The sequence below is a fragment of the Columba livia genome, chromosome 9 (genome assembly GCF_036013475.1).
Source record: "Columba livia isolate bColLiv1 breed racing homer chromosome 9, bColLiv1.pat.W.v2, whole genome shotgun sequence".
NCBI lineage: Eukaryota > Metazoa > Chordata > Aves > Columbiformes > Columbidae > Columba > Columba livia.
The window spans coordinates 3,527,070-3,549,131 of NC_088610.1; the positions used below are offsets into that span (position 1 = coordinate 3,527,070).

The 22,062-nt window shown below is 37.0% G+C and overlaps 1 protein-coding gene across 3 annotated transcripts in view; it reads right to left on the reverse strand.

Annotated features, from left to right (window-relative positions):
• Positions 1 to 550: 550 nt before the first annotated feature.
• Positions 551 to 22,062, reverse strand: part of BCHE (butyrylcholinesterase) — a 79,810-nt gene continuing 58,298 nt past the window's right edge. For all 3 annotated transcript variants that reach the window (XM_005512957.3, XM_005512956.3, XM_005512955.4), the window contains exons 3-4: positions 8,923 to 9,089; positions 551 to 2,901 (exon numbers count right to left, since the gene is read on the reverse strand). In XM_005512957.3, the coding sequence (XP_005513014.1) occupies positions 2,774 to 2,901; positions 8,923 to 9,089 (295 nt within the window). In that variant the 3' untranslated portion in view covers positions 551 to 2,773. The remainder of the gene's footprint in view (positions 2,902 to 8,922; positions 9,090 to 22,062) is intronic.

Below are 22,062 nucleotides of genomic sequence, written 5' to 3' on the forward strand. Positions count from 1 at the left end.
CTCTAATATCTTTTTAAGCAATGACACAGTATCCTCAAACAATTTCCAGCATAAATTTGTTTGACCTTTAGTTTGAAGCTACCCACAATGTGGACTGATCTTTTTTCACTCTTCATTAACTTAGCTACTTACATCCAAGTACTTAAGGCTTTCCTACTTTTGCATAAGTGTGGTATATGAATATATGACTAAATGATATATTGATTTCATATTAATGATAAATGGAGACATTATTTCCCAGCATATGAAAAAATACGAAGCTAGCAATTTATTCACACCAAGAAAATCAGTAAAACCACAGTTCAAAAAGTGGTTTAACCTTTGTTTTATTCTGCTTTTTCCCCTTCCTTCCACCCTTATTCCTCCTAAAGAACATCACAGGCATCATATACATACTGTGGAAAGGATATCAGTCTTCATATAGACCTTCTCCAGCCTAGCACACAACACAGAGGACACCTTCCCAGCAAAATATTTTATAAACTGCTTTGCGAGCTGCCCTTCCCAAAGGTTATCTTTGTATTTTAATTAGCTCAGATTTCCCCCCCCCCCCCCGCCATTGATTAGGCTGATTAGACAGACAGTTAAATGGCCAAGAAGTAGTTATCAAAAGAGACAAATGCTGTTTTTAAATGTGCTTGGGTGTTGCTGGTGTGACAAGGTTCGCTGTGGCAGATCAACACCCATCACATCTATGAAGCACAACCCATAAATAAATCAGGGAGTGCCAGAACTGGCTTAATGATGGACAGAAAGCTCATCCTTCTGGCTTTTCTTTTTATTTCAGTAGCTCATCACTAGCATGAGGAATATCTGATAAATACCCAATACACTGTAGGCAGACGCAGCTCTCCATTAATCTATTAATAGCAGTAACTGTGCTAATATTTGTAATGAGCTAATTACCTGTGGTATAAACATGAAGTGCTGCATAAAGAGGGCTTTTTAATCCCAGATAATTTCAAGTTTTAATCAGCTTGCTCATAAATGATTGGGTTTTTTGATTGTGTGGGTTTGATTGTAGTCTTTGGAAATACTGTGCTGAAAGGTGGTTTACCATAATTTAGTCAGGAAATGATTGTATTCTCTCAGAAATAATTGAAAAGATGATAAGCCATCATTTCTTGCAGAATTTGGCCTTTCTGCAAAAAAATAAAATCTGTTCAGTGCACTGATCCTGTGTGGACAAAGTGATTGCCAGAAAGAGAATACTCTCATTATATGGATCTCTTCAGACTACTCAATTCGAGAAGGAATTTTGCAAGAGCTCACAATGACTAGAACAGAAAATAGATGCATTGAAATGTTATTACATTTACAGAAAGCTTCAGGATAATTTATTTATGAGATGGGTTGTTGCTTTTACATGCTCCTTATGTTTATCAAATTTTTGGCATTTATTCTTCCTGGTTGGGCCAGTGATAAGCAGCTCCTATTAAGGTGTTATTCAGGCATGCAACTTCCAACCCTATCCAGAAACAGAGAAGTAGAAAGAAGAATTATCCAAGAGTTGTGGGTTTGGATTTTGTGTGTGTTCGTGGTGTGTTTTTTTTGTGTGGGGGTGTGTGTGTGTTTTTTGTGCTGTTGTTTGTTATTATTTTTGCTGTAGTTGTTTTATTTGTTTATTTGTTTTGGTTTGTTATGTTCAGAAGTTTCTAACAGATTCAGCTCAAGTAGGCAGAAAGGGCTCCAGGAGATGCCTACTTGCATGGTAGCCAGAGCTTACTTGACCACGTTAAAAATTTGGGTCCTTCCCAACAAGGTCACAACTTCCGTCTGAAGTGATGTCCTTCCCAATCATCCCCAAGAGGACCAAGGGTTTTGCAGCCAGGTCCAACTCTCCTGCTGAGCTGGCTGAGCAGGACTTTCATGGCTGATTTCTGATGAACCTGTTGACACACAGATCAATACTCCTCTTCAGGTACAAAAACTCGTCCATCATTTTCCAGTGAACTTGAGGTTGCCCCTTGACTTGGAAGCAACTTGGTTGAGAAGAACATATCATAGTTGGAGCTCACCTCCATAGTGGAATCATTTACTAGTTGAAACCAGTGGGGAAAACTGAGTTCATTGCTTTGTCAATCTGTAGGTCTTTGCTCCTTGAAAATGAGGACAGTAGAAGCACCAGTTTTTCTGGCTTGTTTCACCATTGCACTTGCACACAGAGTGCCAATGATTTAGCTTGAATATTCGCCTCCTATGGCTTTGTCTTACACATTTGGCCATAAAGAAGCAATGATTTGGGCTAAAATGGCAGTCTTAAAAATGTTTGGTCTAACAAGAAAGTATAATTTGGGGTGTGTGTCCAACGAAGTTATTATCTATTTATGTTTATGTCAATTTAATTATATCTGAAGTAGGGTTTAGGTGTGGTGCATTTCAGCTAAAGATTAAAACTGATTGTGTTTTGCATGGCAATACTGTAAAACACAGCTATTTCTATTAAAAAAAATCCATTTCTCTATAACAGATTACATTGTTTCTTTGAGGTGTGAATTTAAGCAGCTAGTGTTTATAATAATATGTACATCATGAATTTTCAGACTTTAATCTCTATAGTCCTATTTAACACAGTGCAGCTTCAAAGAATATGAATGTCTTATTGTTTATTGAGATAAAAAGAAAAATAGAAATGAAAGATCTTGGGAGTCAAAATTATATCCATAACATCCTTTAAATCTGCATGATATATTTAATGCTAGATGTCTTAGAAAGCTACCTGTATATTTATCTGATGAACTGTAATACAGACATACTGGAAAGGGTAAACACATTAATTAGTGCCTGCACATCTCTCCTTCTTGCTAGTGTAATCATTAAATTGATTTTTCCAGTCTGACATGTAATTGTTCCAGCGATGGAATCCTGCTTTCCACTCTTGTTCTGCCTCATCAATATTTCCTGTAAAACATGAAATGGGTTACATTTAATCTAAATTTGAATCTCTTTATATGCTAATTGAAAAATTATTTTGATTATCAACGTTACTTGCTCCAAATACACCATAGGATGGTCTTCTGTATATTTTCTTAAACCTTGGAAAAAAAAAATGAAAATTTAGTGTTTAACACTTTATCTTTACATTGGGAAGGAAAGACTGCAAAGTTATTGTCCTGGAACACTGCAGGGTAATAAATATACTTATGTATGGGGTTGTTGCCTTTGGCTAATGCTTCTGTCCATCTAATTTGTCATTTTAAAGCCACTTTTTTCAATCCTCCAAATATTCCTTTGGTTCAGCACACTCCACAGTGAAACCCACACACCCTGCACACTATGATATGCAAACTGAGATAGTGGCTTGTGAAGATGCTGTGTAATTGAAGCATTGTTCAAGACAACAATAGCCTTGCCCTTGGTTTCAATGGATTTCAGTGGACAGCCAGGATTTTGCCCTACTATGGAATAAATCCACAAGCTTAATGCGTAAGGGGCAGAAGTTTGGAGAAGGATATTGTAAAATGTGCGCTGTGTCAACATGAAACCATCTTCTCTTTTCTTTGGAGTCTATAAAGCATTTGCCAGCTAATTCTGTGTCCCAAGACAATATTTATTGTCAAATTTGTTATAGGCATCAGAGCAGAGGGTGAGGATGAGAAGAGTAATAAAAATAGATCATTTTACAAGGTTCCCAGAGTATTTTACAGACAGGGATCACTTCTTCCAGTCCCAAAAGGTGACTAATGCCAGGGAGAAATGCAGTGACCTTGCAGGAACAAGCCATACAACAACCAAAGGAAATATTACATATGTAGGCTTTATCACATGCTGTGTCTTATTTTGGATCAGTTGTAGACTTTTTCTTAAAGTTTAGAAACCATTATATAACCTGTGAATGCCTTTATTCATTCTGAACTTAATTATCTTGGTGTCCCGTATTGACATATCTTGCTTCCAAAAAAAAGATTGGTAAATGTGTTCATGAGAGAACAGTTCCATGGTTTCTTTATGCTCTTTTGACTTTATGTTCTGCTGCAGTGGAGCACAGACCTTTTCCCTCTGTAAATACACCATTTCCTCCTTTTTTTATGATCTGCCAGCACTGCAAGTTTAGCTGGTTATGTGAAAATGAAATACTTTTGTGTTTTACACATCAGTAGAGAAAATATTCTGGAAAGATGGTTAACAGAATCAGAGATTAAGTTTGGAGAAGCATCCAGTAATTTGGTTGCTTATCTGCAGTTTAGCTCAATGTTTCCAAACCGTTTTGGTCTAGAAATCCAGATGGTAGTTTAATGAGACTTTGAAATGAGAGTTACATTACTACTTGGTTTCAGGCAGACCAGAAATAAAACTAAGATACTTTTTCATGGGGAGGTTCTATATTCCTGCTTGTAGTCAAGAGGTAAATTGTGAAGAACAAATACGTTTAAAAAATTAGCTATGTTCCTCTTCCCCTAGTTCAAAGATGTTATCCTGGTTTTGTCCATGTCTCTTTTCCTTTCTCTTTATCTTCCTTATCATTCTTCTGATCTAAAGGAGAGGGTGGAGGGAGGGTGAGGGGTAACAGAGAGCATCTGTCATGGTTTGTTGTCTTGCTTTAAGCCTTGACAGATGTAAATAAACTTTGTTACATCATAGATCAAAGATAAATTGTAACTTTTTTTTTTGCAGGCCGAAATTGTCATTAACTCAAAGCAGATTGGTAATGCTGGTAACAATAAAACCATGTTTTGATTCCTAAGCTATGCAGATGTGACTTGCAGAACTATGAGAAGACATGAACAACATTTTACTGTCCTGACTGTAAGAACTTGCCTTTGCATGTTTCTTAATTTAAAGATGTAGCTGCAGTCTTGGGTAAAGACCAGATTTTCCACATATTTCAAATGGATTGGTGTATTAAACAGTAATAGCATCATTTGGAGAAAAGTGCCTCAACAGCATTTCTTGTCTTATTCTTGACTATGGGTATCAGTTTTATTAATCCAGACAAAGTCTCCACTTATGAATTAAAATACCTTGTTCCTTCTTTTTTACTCAGGTTTAGATGTGCTTGAAGTCTGATCATAAACCAGAAACTGGAATACCTTTACACACACATGTTCCATTAAAAGTCACTGTTCTAGAGTATAGATTAATGAAGCATTTCAGCACTACTTAAAGATCATGGCAAAGTAGTGAATCAGCTAGAGAAAGATGAGAAATTCAGAGTAGCCACCATTATGAATCTAAAAGACAAAAGTAGGGGGGAAAACACTGAAATAAGAACTTGGATTGCCATTTGTTTGCTTTTTTTTTTTCAGTGATAAGATCCAAATTGAAGTCACAAGTCAATGCATCCCATTATCACCAACATCATCAATCTCCTTGAAGCAACCACCCGTGACTTAGATGAGCTGACAGGAGCGAGAATTCTACTTGACCAATAGTTACAGCTCAGAGCAGTGCATATTACAATGTGATACTGGGGAAGTCAGCTAACAACACAGGGAGCTTATTTTGCTGTAGGCAGTCATTTAGGCTATCCCAAACTTTATAGTAGTACTAATCAGCCTAACACAGAGCCCAGGGAAGTTTACAGGGAGAAAAGGGGAGGTTTCAATAGGCAATGAATAACACCTCAGTGCTCAGGTCCCAGTATAACAGGCAAAAAAAATGAAAGGTATGGTGTGTGTTGGCTTATTTTTATGTTTTTTGAATATTCTCTGGCAGTGTCAGCACAGACAGCTGGCTTTTCTTTTCTTTCCACACAGGCATCCAGCCCTTTAATAGCATTGTAGCGGAGTTAAATTTATGTCCATACCATCATTTGTTGAAGTGCTAGATGTGCCAATAAAGTGCTAATTTTAAATGTATTTTTGTGGTATTAACATTAAGATTGGGACAAAGGCCATATAGTTGTTACAATATAATATCATTAATAAGGGATGACAAGCTGGAATTATTTTTTCTGTCCTCATAAATGTGGGTGCCTGCAAAGTTTTTGATTCATTAGTATGATAAATGCTACAAATTTATCTATGCTGTGGATTTTCATGGGGATAGTTTCTACACAAATGTTCAGAGAGGAAAAAACAAATAGTATCTATACTTAAGTATCTTTATTCAATGTTCTTAATCAAACACTCTAAATATCAGTGTGCTCTTAACCACAACAGTGTGTGTGTGTGTGTGTGTGTGTGTATATATATATATATTTTTTTTTTTTTTTTTTTTTTGTATATATATTTTTAAGGACTTCAAGACTGGTTTCTTTTTAACTTTTGGTTTTTATTTTCTTCTTCCAAAAGTCAATAGAGCTCTCTGGGAGATGAAATATTGTAAGGGCTTTTATCTCTCCTGTGACCTGGGATGCAAGGTACTGAAGTCTGAAAGAAATCAGGTTGTTAAGGTAGATATTTTATTCCCCATAGGTGCACTGAGCACAGTCTGCTTTTGTCAGTAGGTGCAGTAGTATTGGTGGGGTTATTTTTGACTAGTTCACTTTTCTGTGTGCATAATGAATACAGAATCTAACTCTATGGAAATTAAAAACTAATTCTGATGGTGAATTTTATAATTAGTCACATTTTTTTAAATATTACTACCATGAGTATTAAGCTCCATGGAATCCAGATATTATTTGGAAGATCATACTAAATACGATCATTTTGATTATTCACTGCTCAAGAGGTTCAACTTTTCTGTCTCCACATTGAAAATCTTTTTAGGGTTGTTTTAAAATATAATGTATTTATGTTACCTACTTTGGTCTCTATAGGTGATGTATGATGCAGTAATATAAAATAATAAAATATGTATTAGGCACACAAAAATAGTAATGGAACACAAATGGAGCACTCAGCTCCCTGCAGCTTTCTATAATCAAAAAGCAACAGGCATATATAAATAGTTAGGGCTCTAGATGCATTAATGATTGTGTTAAGGAAGTAAAACTTAACATAGATGCTTTTATAATTAACATATGATTGCTCTAAAAGCTACTTAAGAGTCACTTACTGTTTACTGTTCCCTCAGTGTGTTTCTTTTAGAAGCAAGTAATCAGAAAACAGTTCTGCTTGTGTCTAGTTGGAACTGAGAGCCTGTGTAAGGTACTTCCAGGTCCAGCTTACCTGGTTAATGATTATATTATAATTAAGCTAGATGCAAAATAATGAGCTTTGACTCATGTTTTCAATTATATTTTTATGTTTTGAAATTGAAGAGAAAAACATTGAGAAATCTTCCAAAATTGTACAAAACACTTGTGATATATAGGCAAATATTTTGTATATGGCTGTTACTGTTATGTTAGTGTATGAGGCTTATTTCTTTCTTATCAGTTTCCTCAATCTGTAACCATGACAGTTTTTTTTGGAATGTATCAGATTTTGTTGCTTGAGGAAAATGGAAAATTTTGAATCGTAAACATGGCAGGGACCAAATATTTTCTTCTCTCATATATTTAACTGCCTGAAGGAACCTGTCTTACCCAGCCTGTCGTGGGAACACATTTGGAGTTGGCCATTGTACGCTGAGAGGACCCCAGGAGGGATAACAAGTCTTGTGCCAGGAGTGGATCAGTAACTAAGCAAGTGGTTCATTACCGAGCACATTCATGTCAAATTCTGACCTCTTGGCACAATGAGAAATCTCCAGGCAATTTCTGCAAAATAGGCCAGTTTGATTGTACTCTTAAAGTTCTACCTGATATAATTCCACTTTGTCTATCTGAACTATAACTTGCAATAATAACATAAAATTCCCTTCTTGTTCTCTGTTATCTTATATCGTAACCTATTAAAGCAACCTTCTTTTTCTAAGAATGTTTCAATGGAAGAAGTAATAGAAAAGATAGACACTCGGAAAATGAGAAAATACGTGTATTTATGGCATGCGCTGTCCTTTGTGAATAAAAGGAGATAGGAAATCCAAAATAATATTCCAGTGAAGAGAATTATTACAATATAAAGTATTAGATCATGTTTGTAAGCAGAATTTTAAGGTTTCTTTGTCAGAATTGTGTAAGATTGTATAGGGAACAAATGAAAAAAACATAGTATTTCTGCTACAGTATTTCAAGAACTGACAGATGTAGACACATGGCAAAGCATCACTTTTATAAATTATTCATTTTACCTACTGATTTTGTTTCTCTTGATTTAATTGAAAAATATCTATTGAGAGGGGATAAAAGTTGAGCCATAATACAGTTATAGGAATAAATTATTTCTGAAAGAATCATCTGTGAACTGTGAAATTTTACATATTTTTAAAGACTAACATTCAAACGGAATCTTACAGAAAGCATGTAAATTACTAATCAAGATTTAGAAATGATATTTTATTGTTTGAAATTGAGACTTCCCCCTGCCATGTCCCCTCAGTCAAACTGCAAAATGAAGCTTCAGAGCTGCAAAACCACTTCATAAAACCAATTCCTTTCAAAGTCCGGAAGCTTGGTCTGTTTGGGTTTTAGAAGGACATTGGCATGGAGTTTCTAAAGGAAACCTGAGTCCTTTGTGTTCAACTAAGCTTAAAGGTTCAAACTTCCTCTTCTATTTTTCTGGGTAGTGAAATGTCATGAACTCATTGTGTACACGGTCAGGTACAAATCAGTTCTACTTTGCATAGGCAAATCCTGAAGTGTCCTGGTTGTTATCAATGATTGACATTCTAGAAATAGAACACAATCTCTTATGAGATGTGGAACAGAATCCCCTTTTGGCAACAATGACGTGCTTAATATCCTCTGTGGATTAACTGTATAATAATATAATCCCATAAATAACAGATAATATTATCCAAATATAACATCCCATAAACATATCTTAGACACATGATGTTAGGCACATTATACTCTCATCATAACATGGACAGTTTTATTGAACACCTGAGCATCTCATGGAAATTCAGATTTAAACTGAAGTATTGTGTTAACATCAAGCAAATAATCCTTGTACAAAAGTTATATAAAAGCATCTCCAAAAGCATATTTACCTGTCATTTCCAGAACTTTGGGGTAAAAAATATTCCAGAATCGACACTGTTGGGCACGTAATTTTGTTAGTATCTCTGGAGTGTCAGTATTTAATGTCAAATATTTTTGTTCAGTGCTGGTGAAGACTGGCCATCTTGTTCCATTAACCAAGGTCCCATTTGGAGTTCTAAATGAGAAAAGAAACATTCCATTTGGAGTGAGAAATTACCTCAGCACAGCAATAAAGCATTATTTGTTTTTTATTTAACAGTTATTTCAGCTTAGTTTGGAATTACTGAAGGAGACTTCTGTAAGCAACAGGGGAAAAAGAAAGGTACCTTTTATTTAACTTCATTTAGAAATAAAGAAAATTATTTATATTTTCCTTTTGGAATGTTCTGAGTTGACCTAAGGGAGAAAAGTTAACAAACAACTATATACAAACTATACTTGTTGAGTTTGGAAGTTCTCATGGAAGCTGTAAATTATTATGGATGACTCAAGAGCAAGCTAACCAACCAGTTTAGGAAGCTGAGTGGTTTATGTTTTTAGCTTGAAATAATAGATTGGACTTTAATAGCTCAGATGAAAAAGCACGCAAAGCTAAAAATAATGTCTAAACTTTGTATGACAGCTATATTGGGAGAGAAAACAATTGTTCTTTATTAGGAAGGAACAGTTCCTCCTTGAAGCACACTGAGCCCCAGTAGTGGAGTGCCAAAGATGAGCAATCTCTAATCTTTTGGAAACTAGTAAGAGGTACAGAGTGCTCAGCCCTTTATAAAACAGGCTCTGAAAGTTAAAGGATCACAGCTGTCAGTATTAAAATTGTTGTGATAAATACTTATGATACAACAGAATTTATAAGGTTCTAGGGACAGATGTCCAGTTTTTCCCCTCAAAAAAAGACAGTATGCAGTATCTAATAGATAAAAAAATAATTGGTTCAGGTGTGTGGAGGAAGAACAAAACAAGGAGCATTCCACAGGGAACAAATGAAACTAAATACAGTTTTCAGGAAAAGATAACTTGTGACTGTTGAAGGTATTAATTTATGTTAGCTCAGAAGTAGTTAAGACTATAAATTAAATATCTTATTGCAGTGCAAGCAGGAGGACTAATTTTATTTTCTAGAGGCTGATGCCAAGGAATCTGGAGTTTAGGGCAGAACAACTGTATTGGTTGATTCTTGGTGGGATAAATGAAGGAGCACTATTAGCTAAGTGAATTCAGTGATCTCTGCTTCACTTTTCACCAGGACTCTTCCCAAAAGCAGAGGTCACAGTGGGGCCCGCTTGAGTTCTGCTTCCCAAGAGTGGGAACAAGTTGTCAGGTGTAGGTGGAAGCAACTAAAGCACAAGAGTCAGCCATTGAAATAATATCAATACCTCTTATTTCCTTCACAATGAACCAAGTTTTCTGCCCTTGTTCTAGTATTCTGCTTTATTCTGGAGTCTTTAGCACCAGGTTACAGAAATCTGATGTTAGAGTAAGGGATTCAGCATGTCATTTCCTGAATTGCTCACTTCTTTACTAATTTTTCTTTACTAATTCAGCTCTGATTAACCTGTGGCACCCTTCTTAACTGCACATTTATTTGTGGCTCATGAGAATGGTGTCTTAAGCAGAGCTGACTTGCACTTCAGTTCAAGATCAGAACGCTAATGGTGCTGTCAGTACTCATTTAACAGCTTTTATGCTATGAAATAAATCATGACATTCCACATTATAATTTACATGTGTGGGAGGGATTACACAATGGCTACAGATGTATTTTACTAAAAATGATTGAATGAACTGTCAGAAGAACACAGCATTTTGGAATTTGTGAACTTTCTGATTGTGACACTCTCCCTGCATTTCTAGGAATTTCCTTCTTAACACCATTATTGAAAATTTCCCAAGTTAAAAAGTACTTCCAAAATAGAGCAAAACAGATCACAGGAGTATAATTTTTAACTGGTAAGAACAAGACATATTCATAACCTCATTGTTCTATCATAATCACTGTTCATTCCGTCTTGCTAATAATTTCATGATGGGAATTGCAGTGCCCAGAACAGGCTGCAAAAATCACTGTTCTTTGCACCAAACTCAAAGTATGATAACATCCATATTGAAAATTGAAAGTATTGTGGGAACATCCTTCCTGAACAGAAAGGAATCCAATACACCGCGTAAACTTTTCTTTGTCCATCTGTGTTTGGATGGACAATCTTTGCTGACAGATGATAGAAGCTTGCTTCTACCGAAACAAAGCTCAAAATTTCAGTTGAAACCTCTATCTTATAGTCTTTTATCAACTCCTCAAACCTCTGTTCTTTCATCTGCTCTTACTACTTAGTCAATTCTTCTCCAGTACGTTCTAGTTTTGCCAACCTCAGTGTTGTCAATGGGGCCTGAACGTGTCCCAAAAGGGACACGTGTCTTCAGGATGGATCTACTTTGTTAAACACTAATTGCTTTTCTTTGACCTGTGTCCATATCTATATGCTCTAGTCAGGAAAGACTCTAATTTTGTTCAGGGAAAATGTGACCTGCTTCACTGAATAGAAAGAAACCAACTCTTTTTCTACATGGATTTTAATGTTTGTAGGAGCAAGTCTTATAGCAACTATGAAATACAATTATTTGAATTACTCATAGAGAAGAAAAGTAAGAGGGAAGGAAAAATCCCATACAAACAAAAAAAACACAAAAGCACCTGTGTTTAAACTTCAGTGTAAACAAAATTTGTTTCATTATTTAAGCTACTTTTTTCTTTGCATAAGCCCTGAAGTTATGCACTGGACTCTCTGTACTCTCTGATAGTGGTACAGCAGCTCATTTATAGTTAATGAAATAATTCCTTAAGATATGTCTTTAAGGCAACCAAACTTATTTTCTCATTAACTTGAAAAACAGGGTATCTTTTTGAGCTCAGTTTGCAGTAAAGTTGCTCTCATGTTCTACCTTTATACATATGGGTGCTCTTGGTGAAGTTCATGAGCCTTTTTTAATCTTGTGCTTGGTGGAAGTTGCTTGGAATTACTTGCTGTTACTAAGATCAGGTTCTTCCCATTTTGGGTATTATATGTCCATAATTGTCAATAACATTTAATTCTCTCGACTCATTTTATCTTAAACATGCTAGATTTGACATAGGAGTGAAGAAGGTTTTAGAGGAGCTTATTTATTGTTAATTTCTGTATATTTAATGTTCATCTTCAATAACTTTAGAAAGTTAGTTTGGTTGAGATGGAAAATGCAACAACCTGAATATAGTTCTTTTAGTCACAATAAATATACGTAGATTACTATTCTCTTTAATACAAGCAATAGAGCTTGAAATGCAATATTAGCTCACTGCATGTTTGTTACATAGCTTTGCTTTTACAGACAGTTTATCAAACACGTAAACACAACAATTTAATTCACCATCTAAGACTTTTTCTTTTGGTAATCATTCATAATATAAAGTACCCATAAAATATTCACTTTATTTTTGTGAGTGAGCTGTGAATAGTTTTCACTTTGCTGTGGCATCACCATTTAAGAGATTCTTTTGCAAAGTTATGTTTTAATATAGCTCAGAAAGAAAAATTTTCTCTGATAAGTTGCTTGAAAACAGTTTTAGGCACCATTTACCTTCCTAATGAGTGCTGTCAATGCTAGCCATACCACATGCTAGCTTAGATTGTCCCAGGCTTTCACTATATTCCTATTTAGCTGCTTTATTTGTAAATGGATCAGGTTAACATGTTGTGTGTTTCTCTAGAGGAAAATAAAAACAAACCCCACATCACTTTAGCCATCTAACACAGATGAATTACACCAAACCAAACTCATGAAGACATTCACAGGCTGAAACACAATTTTACTTCTAGTCCCCAGTAGCCCCTTCCTCCAGACAAACAAATATTTGTTCTGCCTGGCTGAAGCTGTTCATAGAGATCCTGCTCCCTGTGAGGATGCACACACTAATTTCACCTGAGCAGTGTGTTATTGCTCTTAATTCTCTTCTACTGCAGCTGGTTCCCTCTGACCTGCTCTGAGAAGAGCTTGTTTGCCTACAGCTCATTCCTCCGTGTTGTGTGGAGCAGCAGAACATGGCCTCTTCATGCACAACCTGCCTCCCTCCTGCTCTCAACAGGGCTGTACCAACCCCACCAAAGACACTAAGTTCACCGTAAAGCAATTTCTTCCTCTGTACCTTCTGCAGGTTATCACCAGCCTGGCATTCTGCTGGCATGTGTCTCATTAGCTGAACGGGTTGCCCGCTGAGATTAATGAAAAGTTATGAGAATGCCGCTGCACCCTGTGCTTCCCCTGTGCAGCATGAATTGAAATCAAATTAGAGACCTTTTCCTCCTCAGTGTGACTTTGACTTCACCCAGGTTGCAACTGCTGATGTTCATTTTCAATTTGCCCCGCTTTTTCTTTTAAACAGCTGGCTTAAAGGGAGGAGAGAGTAAATGTGAACCATTTTTTATCAGCTTTCATGCTTTCTGGTAGCTATCGGGCAGTACCAGCAATCAGCTGTTTTTCATGGGATAGAGTTTTACAGTGTGTTGCCATGGGCACAAGGTAACAGGGAGGGAGAATGGCCTTAGAGCAAATGCAACAGCAACAATAACCCTGTCTATTGCGCGTTTTTCCACAGTTGCATTGCAAAGCCTTTAAGAATTATGGAAATAGTTGGCTCAGCATCAAATAAGAAGCAATGCTGTGAGTCTTTCACCCCAGGGGTAGCTCTGGGGATGAGGGATGGTTCTGCATGTGTCTGTGCTGCAATCAGAAGGAGCTGCCAAAGCTCAGGCAGTTGTACCCGAGGTGGCTTCAGAGCAGACAGGTGTGAGGGCTGCCAGCAGCACAGTGTGGTTTCCACCCCTGCAAACAATTGAGCACCTCAGTACAGGTATAAAACCTGCTAGGAGTGAATGAAATTAATAATCCTTGTGCCTGTGGAATTACATAATGTTCTGCTTTTTCTATGGCATTGTAAATTTTGGATGTGTTGTCTCCTATATACATTTTTCTGCCAAGTGAAAGGGAGTAAGCACAAGGTAGAGAAATCCAAGGTTCAGGAAGAATGAACAAAAAGCAGAGAAGACATTAGCTGGGCTATAGTATCAACAGCTGCTTTCAGTGAGTAAGAGTTTGGAAGCAGAGTTGTGGTATACAACAAAGACACCAATCTAGCAACTGGTACCACAAATTAAGCTGTCACTGCACCACAAGTAAACATACCTACTCGCTTCAATGAAGCTACAGGTAGATTTAAAAAAATTATAGGATGGTAAGAGCTTCTTGAGAACATCATTATGTGACAAGACCCTATAAAATCTCTGGCCTCTAAATCTTGCTCCTCCAAGGGCCAGGCTATGCCAGACTTCTGTGCTCGTTTCTGCAGCATGGCCAAACCTGAGCCTCTGCTGCTGGTGCCTCATTCAAGAAATAATCCTGTTGTCTTCAGAGAGTCAGATATCATACTCTTCGAGAAAAGGCCACGAGGCTTACATGCTAAAAACTTAATTCAGTTTTACAATTGCTTTATTAGTGGCTGTGTTGGGTAGAATGCCTCTGTTAAGCATACTGGCACTAAACAACATACCAAATCAAAATATGTTTTCTAATCCAAGTGGATGAAATATGGGGTTTTTGTCTTTTTGAAACATTTTGTTGTTTTCCCTCTCTCTCATTTGGACAGAAGGGCACTCCTAATTAGCAGGAGAGCTGACGAGGAGCACCAGGCACCGCTTGCTGCAGAGGGGCGGGAAGTGTTTGCGGCATTAGTCAGGCAAACGCATCCAGATGTCTCGCATAATTTCTAAAGGCCACGATGCATTATATTTATACCTATGTTCATTTTCTCATTGCAACGACAACTGCCAGGTTAATATCAATTTTGGGCCGTGGCGTGATCCTCAGGGGGACAATGGTGTAGTGACAGTGTATGTTTGTGTAAGAATGGTATCTTAACAGATAGTTTCCAGCCCAGTCCTATTAAAAAGCAGAGCAGATTTTACTGTTAAGTACTGGTTGAATCTTCTCAAACCCTCAAACAATTTGGCTTAGTGCCGGTTTCTTCATACCAGGCTATTAGTTTCAGATGACTCACTGTTAAGTAGGCACTAGAGAGGGCTGTGAGGCTGGAGACTCAAAATTCTTAACCTGAGGAGCAGTCCTGGCTATTGGAACAAAGGAAATGAACCTGTTCTGGGTTGACAAGGGAAAGTATGAAGAAATATCTGTAAAACCTGTAAAAAAACTTAACTGTAAAAATATCTGTAGTAGCTCCAATTACTGTATAAGTTTTCTGTTCAGAGGTTGAAGCCTGTATAAATTTGAAGGCTTCTCACTGCATGGTGTACATCTGATGCCATGTCACCATTGACTGGGTCCACCTATATATGATTTAGTATAATGAGTTTTCTCTTAGATTTTTGAAATTCAGACAGTTACCCCCCAGAACATTTTCCCAAGTCAACTAATAGTCTATCACCTACTAAAATGGTTTGGAGGACTCCCTGGATTAAATCTTTACATTCAGTTGTATACTTTGAGGCTTTCAGTTATTAGAAACAGCAAAAGCAAAGACAAGCTGACAGGAGCACCTTTGTGTTCATTATTCAAAGTTTATTAATTGGCCCATTTAGAATAACAGGGCAAGGGGAAGTGGCACCCCTACATAAGAGAACTGGAAAGCTGACACACTATCATTTCACAAATACATGTATTACTTTTGATGTCATTACTGCTACCAGTTGGTGCTCTTTATACGTGATACCTCATAACAAGTTACCTTGCTAGTTTTCATTTGAGACAGCTCTTCAGAGTATTCCCTAATACCAGCTAATCAGTAACCATCCTATTTATTGAACTGATGGACCCTCTGTACAAATGTGCTGCCACACTTAATGTTTTATTTTAAAATATTCTCTTAAGGTCTTTATCCTTTTATAGAAATGGGAAAGACAGCAGCTATCTAATCTATCAGCCGAAAAGGGTGAGTGGTGCCATTTGTAATAAACAAGCCCTAAAAACTACCATACCAAAAGGTGACAATTCAGACAGGGGTACTGTCAGCCTGTGCAATACTGGGTGATTGGAAAACATCCGTGATTATCTGTTTCAACCACTAAGCTTCCTTGCAGCCTCATGGCATGAGCATTTTCAGGGTATCAGGCCTGTGCTGTTGTGACATTATGAAGGGAAACTAAGAAAAAAAAAAATTGGTCATATTTTAAACCATTTTTTTATTTATTAGAATTTAATACTTGTGAGAAGGTAGTAAACAGATTCTGAAAATCTGTAGTAGCTAAATCTTCCTCATTTACTTGTTCCTTAATATAATGCAAAGTCATTGGTCCTGATTCTGTGCCATTTGAGCCTTACTCCGATTCCCTCTGTAATGAATGAAAGTGCTCATAAGATTAAGTAGTACAAGTCTGAGAGAGGCTGCAGATTTAAATCCTCCAAATTAATTTTCTTAAGCAGCTGTTTATGGAAAGCTCATTATATTCTGTTGTGCTCGGTTCTCACAGATCACACACAAGTTAATAATCTAGTGACTGTGAAGTGCCCCAGATCGACAGCAAAAGGAAACTGCTTTGCAAGTTTGCTCGTAGGTAAATGTTATTTCTTCTGCTGATCCTTGAAGAAACCTGTAGGATTCAGCTATCATACTTTTTAACTGACAGAAACTGGAGAAGGACCTGTGTGTCTAGTCTTTCTTACACCTTCACAGGCTAAATAAAGCTCAGGATATTCCTTCCAGATTCCAGCTTGGTGACAGCACTTGTGTGTCTTAAACTATAAATTATTGTGGCATGCACTGTTACAACCGATATCAGTTTCAGGAAATGAAGCAACAAGCTCCTGCTGCTTTTTTGGTCGTCTTGTGCTCTGCTCAAAACAACCTCATGAAGCATCCATCAGGTTGAAATAATTGTGTGTGCATGTCTTGTTACTTATTTGTGAATTCCTGCAATATATAAGGGGTTGACAAAGTAGCTCTTAAGGTATTGGCCATAAATAATATATACTATTTGAGAAATTTAAATCCAGGATGTTCTGCCTTAGCATTTTGGGCATGCTTGCAATGCATTTACGAGCTGAGTGCCTCGAATCCCTGGCTCCTGTATTGGAGTCTGCTCTGGTATGAGGAGTAACAATGAGCTGGGTCAGTTGAGCCAGAGCTAATGAGCCCTTCAGACCCTGGCTGTGTAATTTCAACCTCCTGTGCCCACGCTGGCACTTCTGCACATAGGTGTCCTCCACCGTGAAAATGTTCCAGTAAAGAAAGATTGGTGCTATTTCAGGAACCACTGCCCCAAACTCCACTATCTTTATAGCATACGATGAGATGTCATTATCACACAAAGTCTGGAACAACAGTCCCACTGCTCTGAGAAACTTGAAAATAAGTTAAAATGTCCTCTCCTGAGCAACAGATAAAGATAAACATGGCCAGACCTTTCTCTAAATTTAGCTCTAATTAATAATGAAGACCATGTCCTCTCAGCAAGTCCATACTATGGTCCTAAAATGACATTCAGAGATCCCACAATATCTCAGATGGTACATCTCAAAAAACAACAACAAGACAAAAACCAAGAACAACAACAAAAAACCCCAAACCACTCAATAATCTTCAGCCTAATGGTATGACTTAGAAAGATTTGAAATTAAATTCAGTTCAGGGAAATACATGAAATTTTGACATTAATATGGAGACAATTTTAAATCACCAAAAATATGTTTTATCATGTCTTGTTTTAAAGAATACTTATCACTCAGTGTGATGCTCAGTCTCCCTAAGCTGAATGTGACAGGTGTTTAATATAACATATCTATTATAGAACACATAGTTGCAGTCATTTACATGGTTAAATTCTGTATCGTGATAAGCAGTAAAGAATTTTCAAAGTTATTTTATTCTTTCTGCTTAACATGTCTTGTGTCTGATGTGTTATTTTACATGATGTTTGAAGACCAGTCCAGCACTTTTTGAGGTGAATCAGCTTACTAGTTAGGGGCTGATCCAAATCCAAACAAATGGAACAGATTGATTGACGTCAAAAGCTTTGGATCAGGTCCCAGCTGGAGAAATACCTGTAGCTGTTTACAGAAGAAGTTTCTTTCCTCCTGGACAGAATTCACAATGATGATTTCACACCTTCTCCGGGACTTGGGGTTCTGGTGTGAATATTCACAGTTCATATTATATCATTGAATAGACATGAGAAAGGTTTAGTCCTTTACTTTAAAGAAAGTATTTTGTGAGATCCTTATGCTCTTTTGTATGGTGTCAGTTTTAGTTTTCAAGGCCCACTTTTCAAACTTGTATGTGTGTGTATATATATATATATTTATATATATATATATTTTAAATCGGCTGCAATATTATATCAGATTAAACTATACTTTTTAATCTTTCTTGTAGAGGTTGAAGAGAGTTATTCAGATATGGAAGAAGGTGCTGAACCCTATTTAGACCTTGAAGGAGGAAGTAACTTCCACAGAAGGTAAGGAAAAGAATAAGCAGTCAGGAAAGGTACATGATACTTGCCCTTTTACTCATCCTCTGATACTGGCTTATCTCCTCTACAACCTCACTTCTTCTCATGGCCTGGATAAACATTAACTTACATAGTATCTTAACCACAATTGCTCCCTGGGACAAACCTAAAGTGACTCTATAAAGGAAGAGAAAAATGCTTTTATTGCCATGGAGCTCTTAATACTGTGTTTTAAATTCCCAGTGGCTTTGGTAAAATTCATCAGCCCAGCTGGTTGTGAGAAAGAGTAAATACCATACTCACATGAATATGATTGCTGTTTCCATCTCTTCCTTTCTCTCCCATTAATCGAGTTCTTCCCAGACACTCAGAAATAGTTAGATAAATGGATTCAATGCTTTCCTTATCTCTAAAGACAAAATTTTCAATACAGACTGTGTAGTAGATACTATACTACGATATAATGTTTAAGATTTGCTTTCGATTGGAATTGCCCTAATCATGATTTCTTTTCAAGACTGATGCTCCACATAGCCCTACACCAAATAAAATAAACTAGATTCATTGTGTCTCAATGGACTTCATCATAGTAGCATTTCTGTGGTATTTTCCAGTACTGCCACTGTTTTATTATAGAATGGTTTAGGTTGGAAAGGACCTTAAAGATCTCCTAGATCCAACCCCTGGCCATGGGCAGGGACATGTCCCACTACAGCAGGTTGCTCAGTGACCCATCCAACCTGGCCTTGAGCGCTTCCAGGGATGGGACATTCACAGCTTCTCTGGGCAGCCTGTTCCAGGTTCTCACCAACCTCACAGTGAATAATTTCTTCCTTATATCTAATCTAAATCTACCCTTCTTCATTTTAAAGCCATTACCACTTGTCCTATCACACCACGCCCTTGTAAATGGTAGGAAGAGCATGAGTCATAAACCCCAACTACCATGTGATCTAGGCCAAATTGTGCAGTCCCATAAATAAAACCATTAGGCAGCTTTCACTAGCATGAATATGTTATTGCTTTCTCTGGAACAAGATCATTGATACTTCATGATGAGAAATGTGAATAAGAAGTTATAGAGTTCATAAACCCCCAAATAAAATGGTTATAAATAAAAAAAAATATGATTAAGTTATTTTCTTATCTCTGTTATAAAGCCATTATAGGTTTAACATTTACAAGTGGAGATCATGTAACTTTCTTTGATGAACACATTCAGATTATGTGCCAGCTTTATAACATCCTCTGGATCTGATTTGAACTACACCAAGAGGGAAATCTCCAAATACAAACATTGGACTGACAGTCATGAAAGATGTGCTCTTAAGAAAAAATAATATGTAAACAGGGGAGCATATCTAAGTCTATTCAAAGTCCTTCTCTTTCAAAACTGAGGAGGCAGGCTTTGTGGAACTTGGAGTATGCAGACTACTTCATAGCTAGGAAAAAACAACTGTTTAAACCTCTAAGCATTTTCAGTTATATAGAAAATTTCACCTGGAGGCTCTTACTTGGGAACATCATGGTGAATAACATTCGAGAGGCAGATATTTAAAACTTCATTAGTTAAAATGAAAATCACAGTATTTGAACAGCAGCTCTAGTAGAAAAAGGGTCTCTCTGGTGTAAATTTGAGGCAACGCTTTAGAATTTGTATTGTATGAAATTAGGAAGTTGTCTTATGTTCCCTCAAGGAAAGGTAGAGAACACAGATGGCAGCCAGAGATGTCTGGGAAAGCAGACGATGGCAGCTTTAATTTTGCATCTCTGTTAGCATGTAATTGTGTAACATCCCTAAGTATAAGATGCCTGATTTCTGCTTGTGCAGCTTCTAGATTTGTGGGGACAGAGTGTCACAAATCCTGTGACTAAACTGCTAACTACATTTACCCACAACTGCCTTCTCTTGCAGCTGATGGAATAAAAATTGAAGACCGTATTGAGCTACCTTCAAAAATATGGTGTTAGGTAACCTCTGCTGCTCCTCATTTCCTCTTTACTCCCCTTTGCCACCTCCCTGAAACAAGCCAATCTCCTGCATTGGGGAACAAATTAAAACGTGTACCAAAAGGTTTCCATTCTTCATGGGAAATTTCTCAGTAGAACTTCAGATTAGTGTACCAGAACCACCTGGAAAAATGGGGTTTGTGGACCTTTTAAACTTCAATTTCTGTCTTTTGATGATGAGACAAGGACTAAGTTGTAGAAAAGCAGCACAGAAGAAGAGTGCCCCATAAAGAGGATTAACAGCACATGAACACTAATTAGAATTTCACAGTGGCTTTTGCAACCATATGTTCACATGTCTGCAAAAGTTTTGATATAGGGAAAGCAGCCCCTAATCCTAACTTATCTCCGAAGTGTATCACTCTTATAAGTGAATGTGTCCTACATGTGACTCCTAATAAGTTTGTGCATTCATTTCCTTCATTTTACTGTTAGCAAGTCTCTCAGACATTTTCTTCTTCCCATCTCTTTGTCCTTTCTCCCTTCTTTGTGCCTTTATTCATTCACTTAGCCTCTTGCATCAGTTAACACTTCCCTCTCGTCTCATCTTCCTTACCCATGTACTTTCCATCAAACACTAAATTATTTCCATCCAGGGTTCTTATTCCCACTCCCAAATCTGAGGCAGCAATCATTCTATGATTTTATTTCAGCTCTTGGAACAATTGTATCTCTGCATTCCTCTGCTTTCCCCAAAACATATCCCTGTAGGCTCTGTGCCAGGTCCTGGGCACAGCAGGGAACCACATCCAAGACATTTCCCTCTCTTCTTGTACAGGGTCAGTCAAAGGCAGCATAATTGTACAAAAATCCACTTTGTAATTTATTTTCTTGAGGCTGTGTGTGTATGTTTATGTGTGTCTGACTGCAGACACAGGGAATTCACCTTGCCCAGTCCCAGGACTGTGAATTATCACTGGTGGTTTTGATTCCATAGCCTTTGACAATTACATTAGAGCTTACCCCTTTCTATAAAGCTTTGCCAGTGTTACATTTAAAGCAAACCTTTGCATTATGGTTTCAGGTTTTAGTTTTATGTATCATTCAATCACTCCTACAATATTTGGATATTTCCTTAATAGATGTTCTCATATCATGTTTGAAAATTGTCATATGACTTGTCTGTTGTAGAGAACAAAATCTATATGGACAGAATCACATTTGCTGCACATATGGAAACTAAGACAACATCCTCTTGTAATTTTGCAATATTTGTAGTAATATTAAGCCAATCTAAACAATGTGTATCCCAGACCTATTTTCAAAAGATGACTGAATCAAATACTCCTGTTTTCAGTTTTGAAATTCAATGACAGCTTGTCAGTCTGCGAGCCAGGGAGAGAGAGATGGCTGCCAAATGCAAGTCTCTAGTTACTGATTTTTTCCATGATGCTCTATTTCCAAATAGATTGCTGAAAAGGTGTTTCCATTACTGATTCTGAATATAACAATATATTTGGACCCTGGAAAGAAGATGAGTCACTCTTAAGAACCCAAAAACCAAAAGGGAAGGAGAAATAGTTTCCTAAAATTTGACTTTTTTGTTGTTCATGATTATGATTTCCCCAATATTTTTCATGGCTCTCAAATTATTCCTGTGAAAGAGAACAAGTGTGAGAATGCCTGTACTCTTTGGGGTCAAAATTA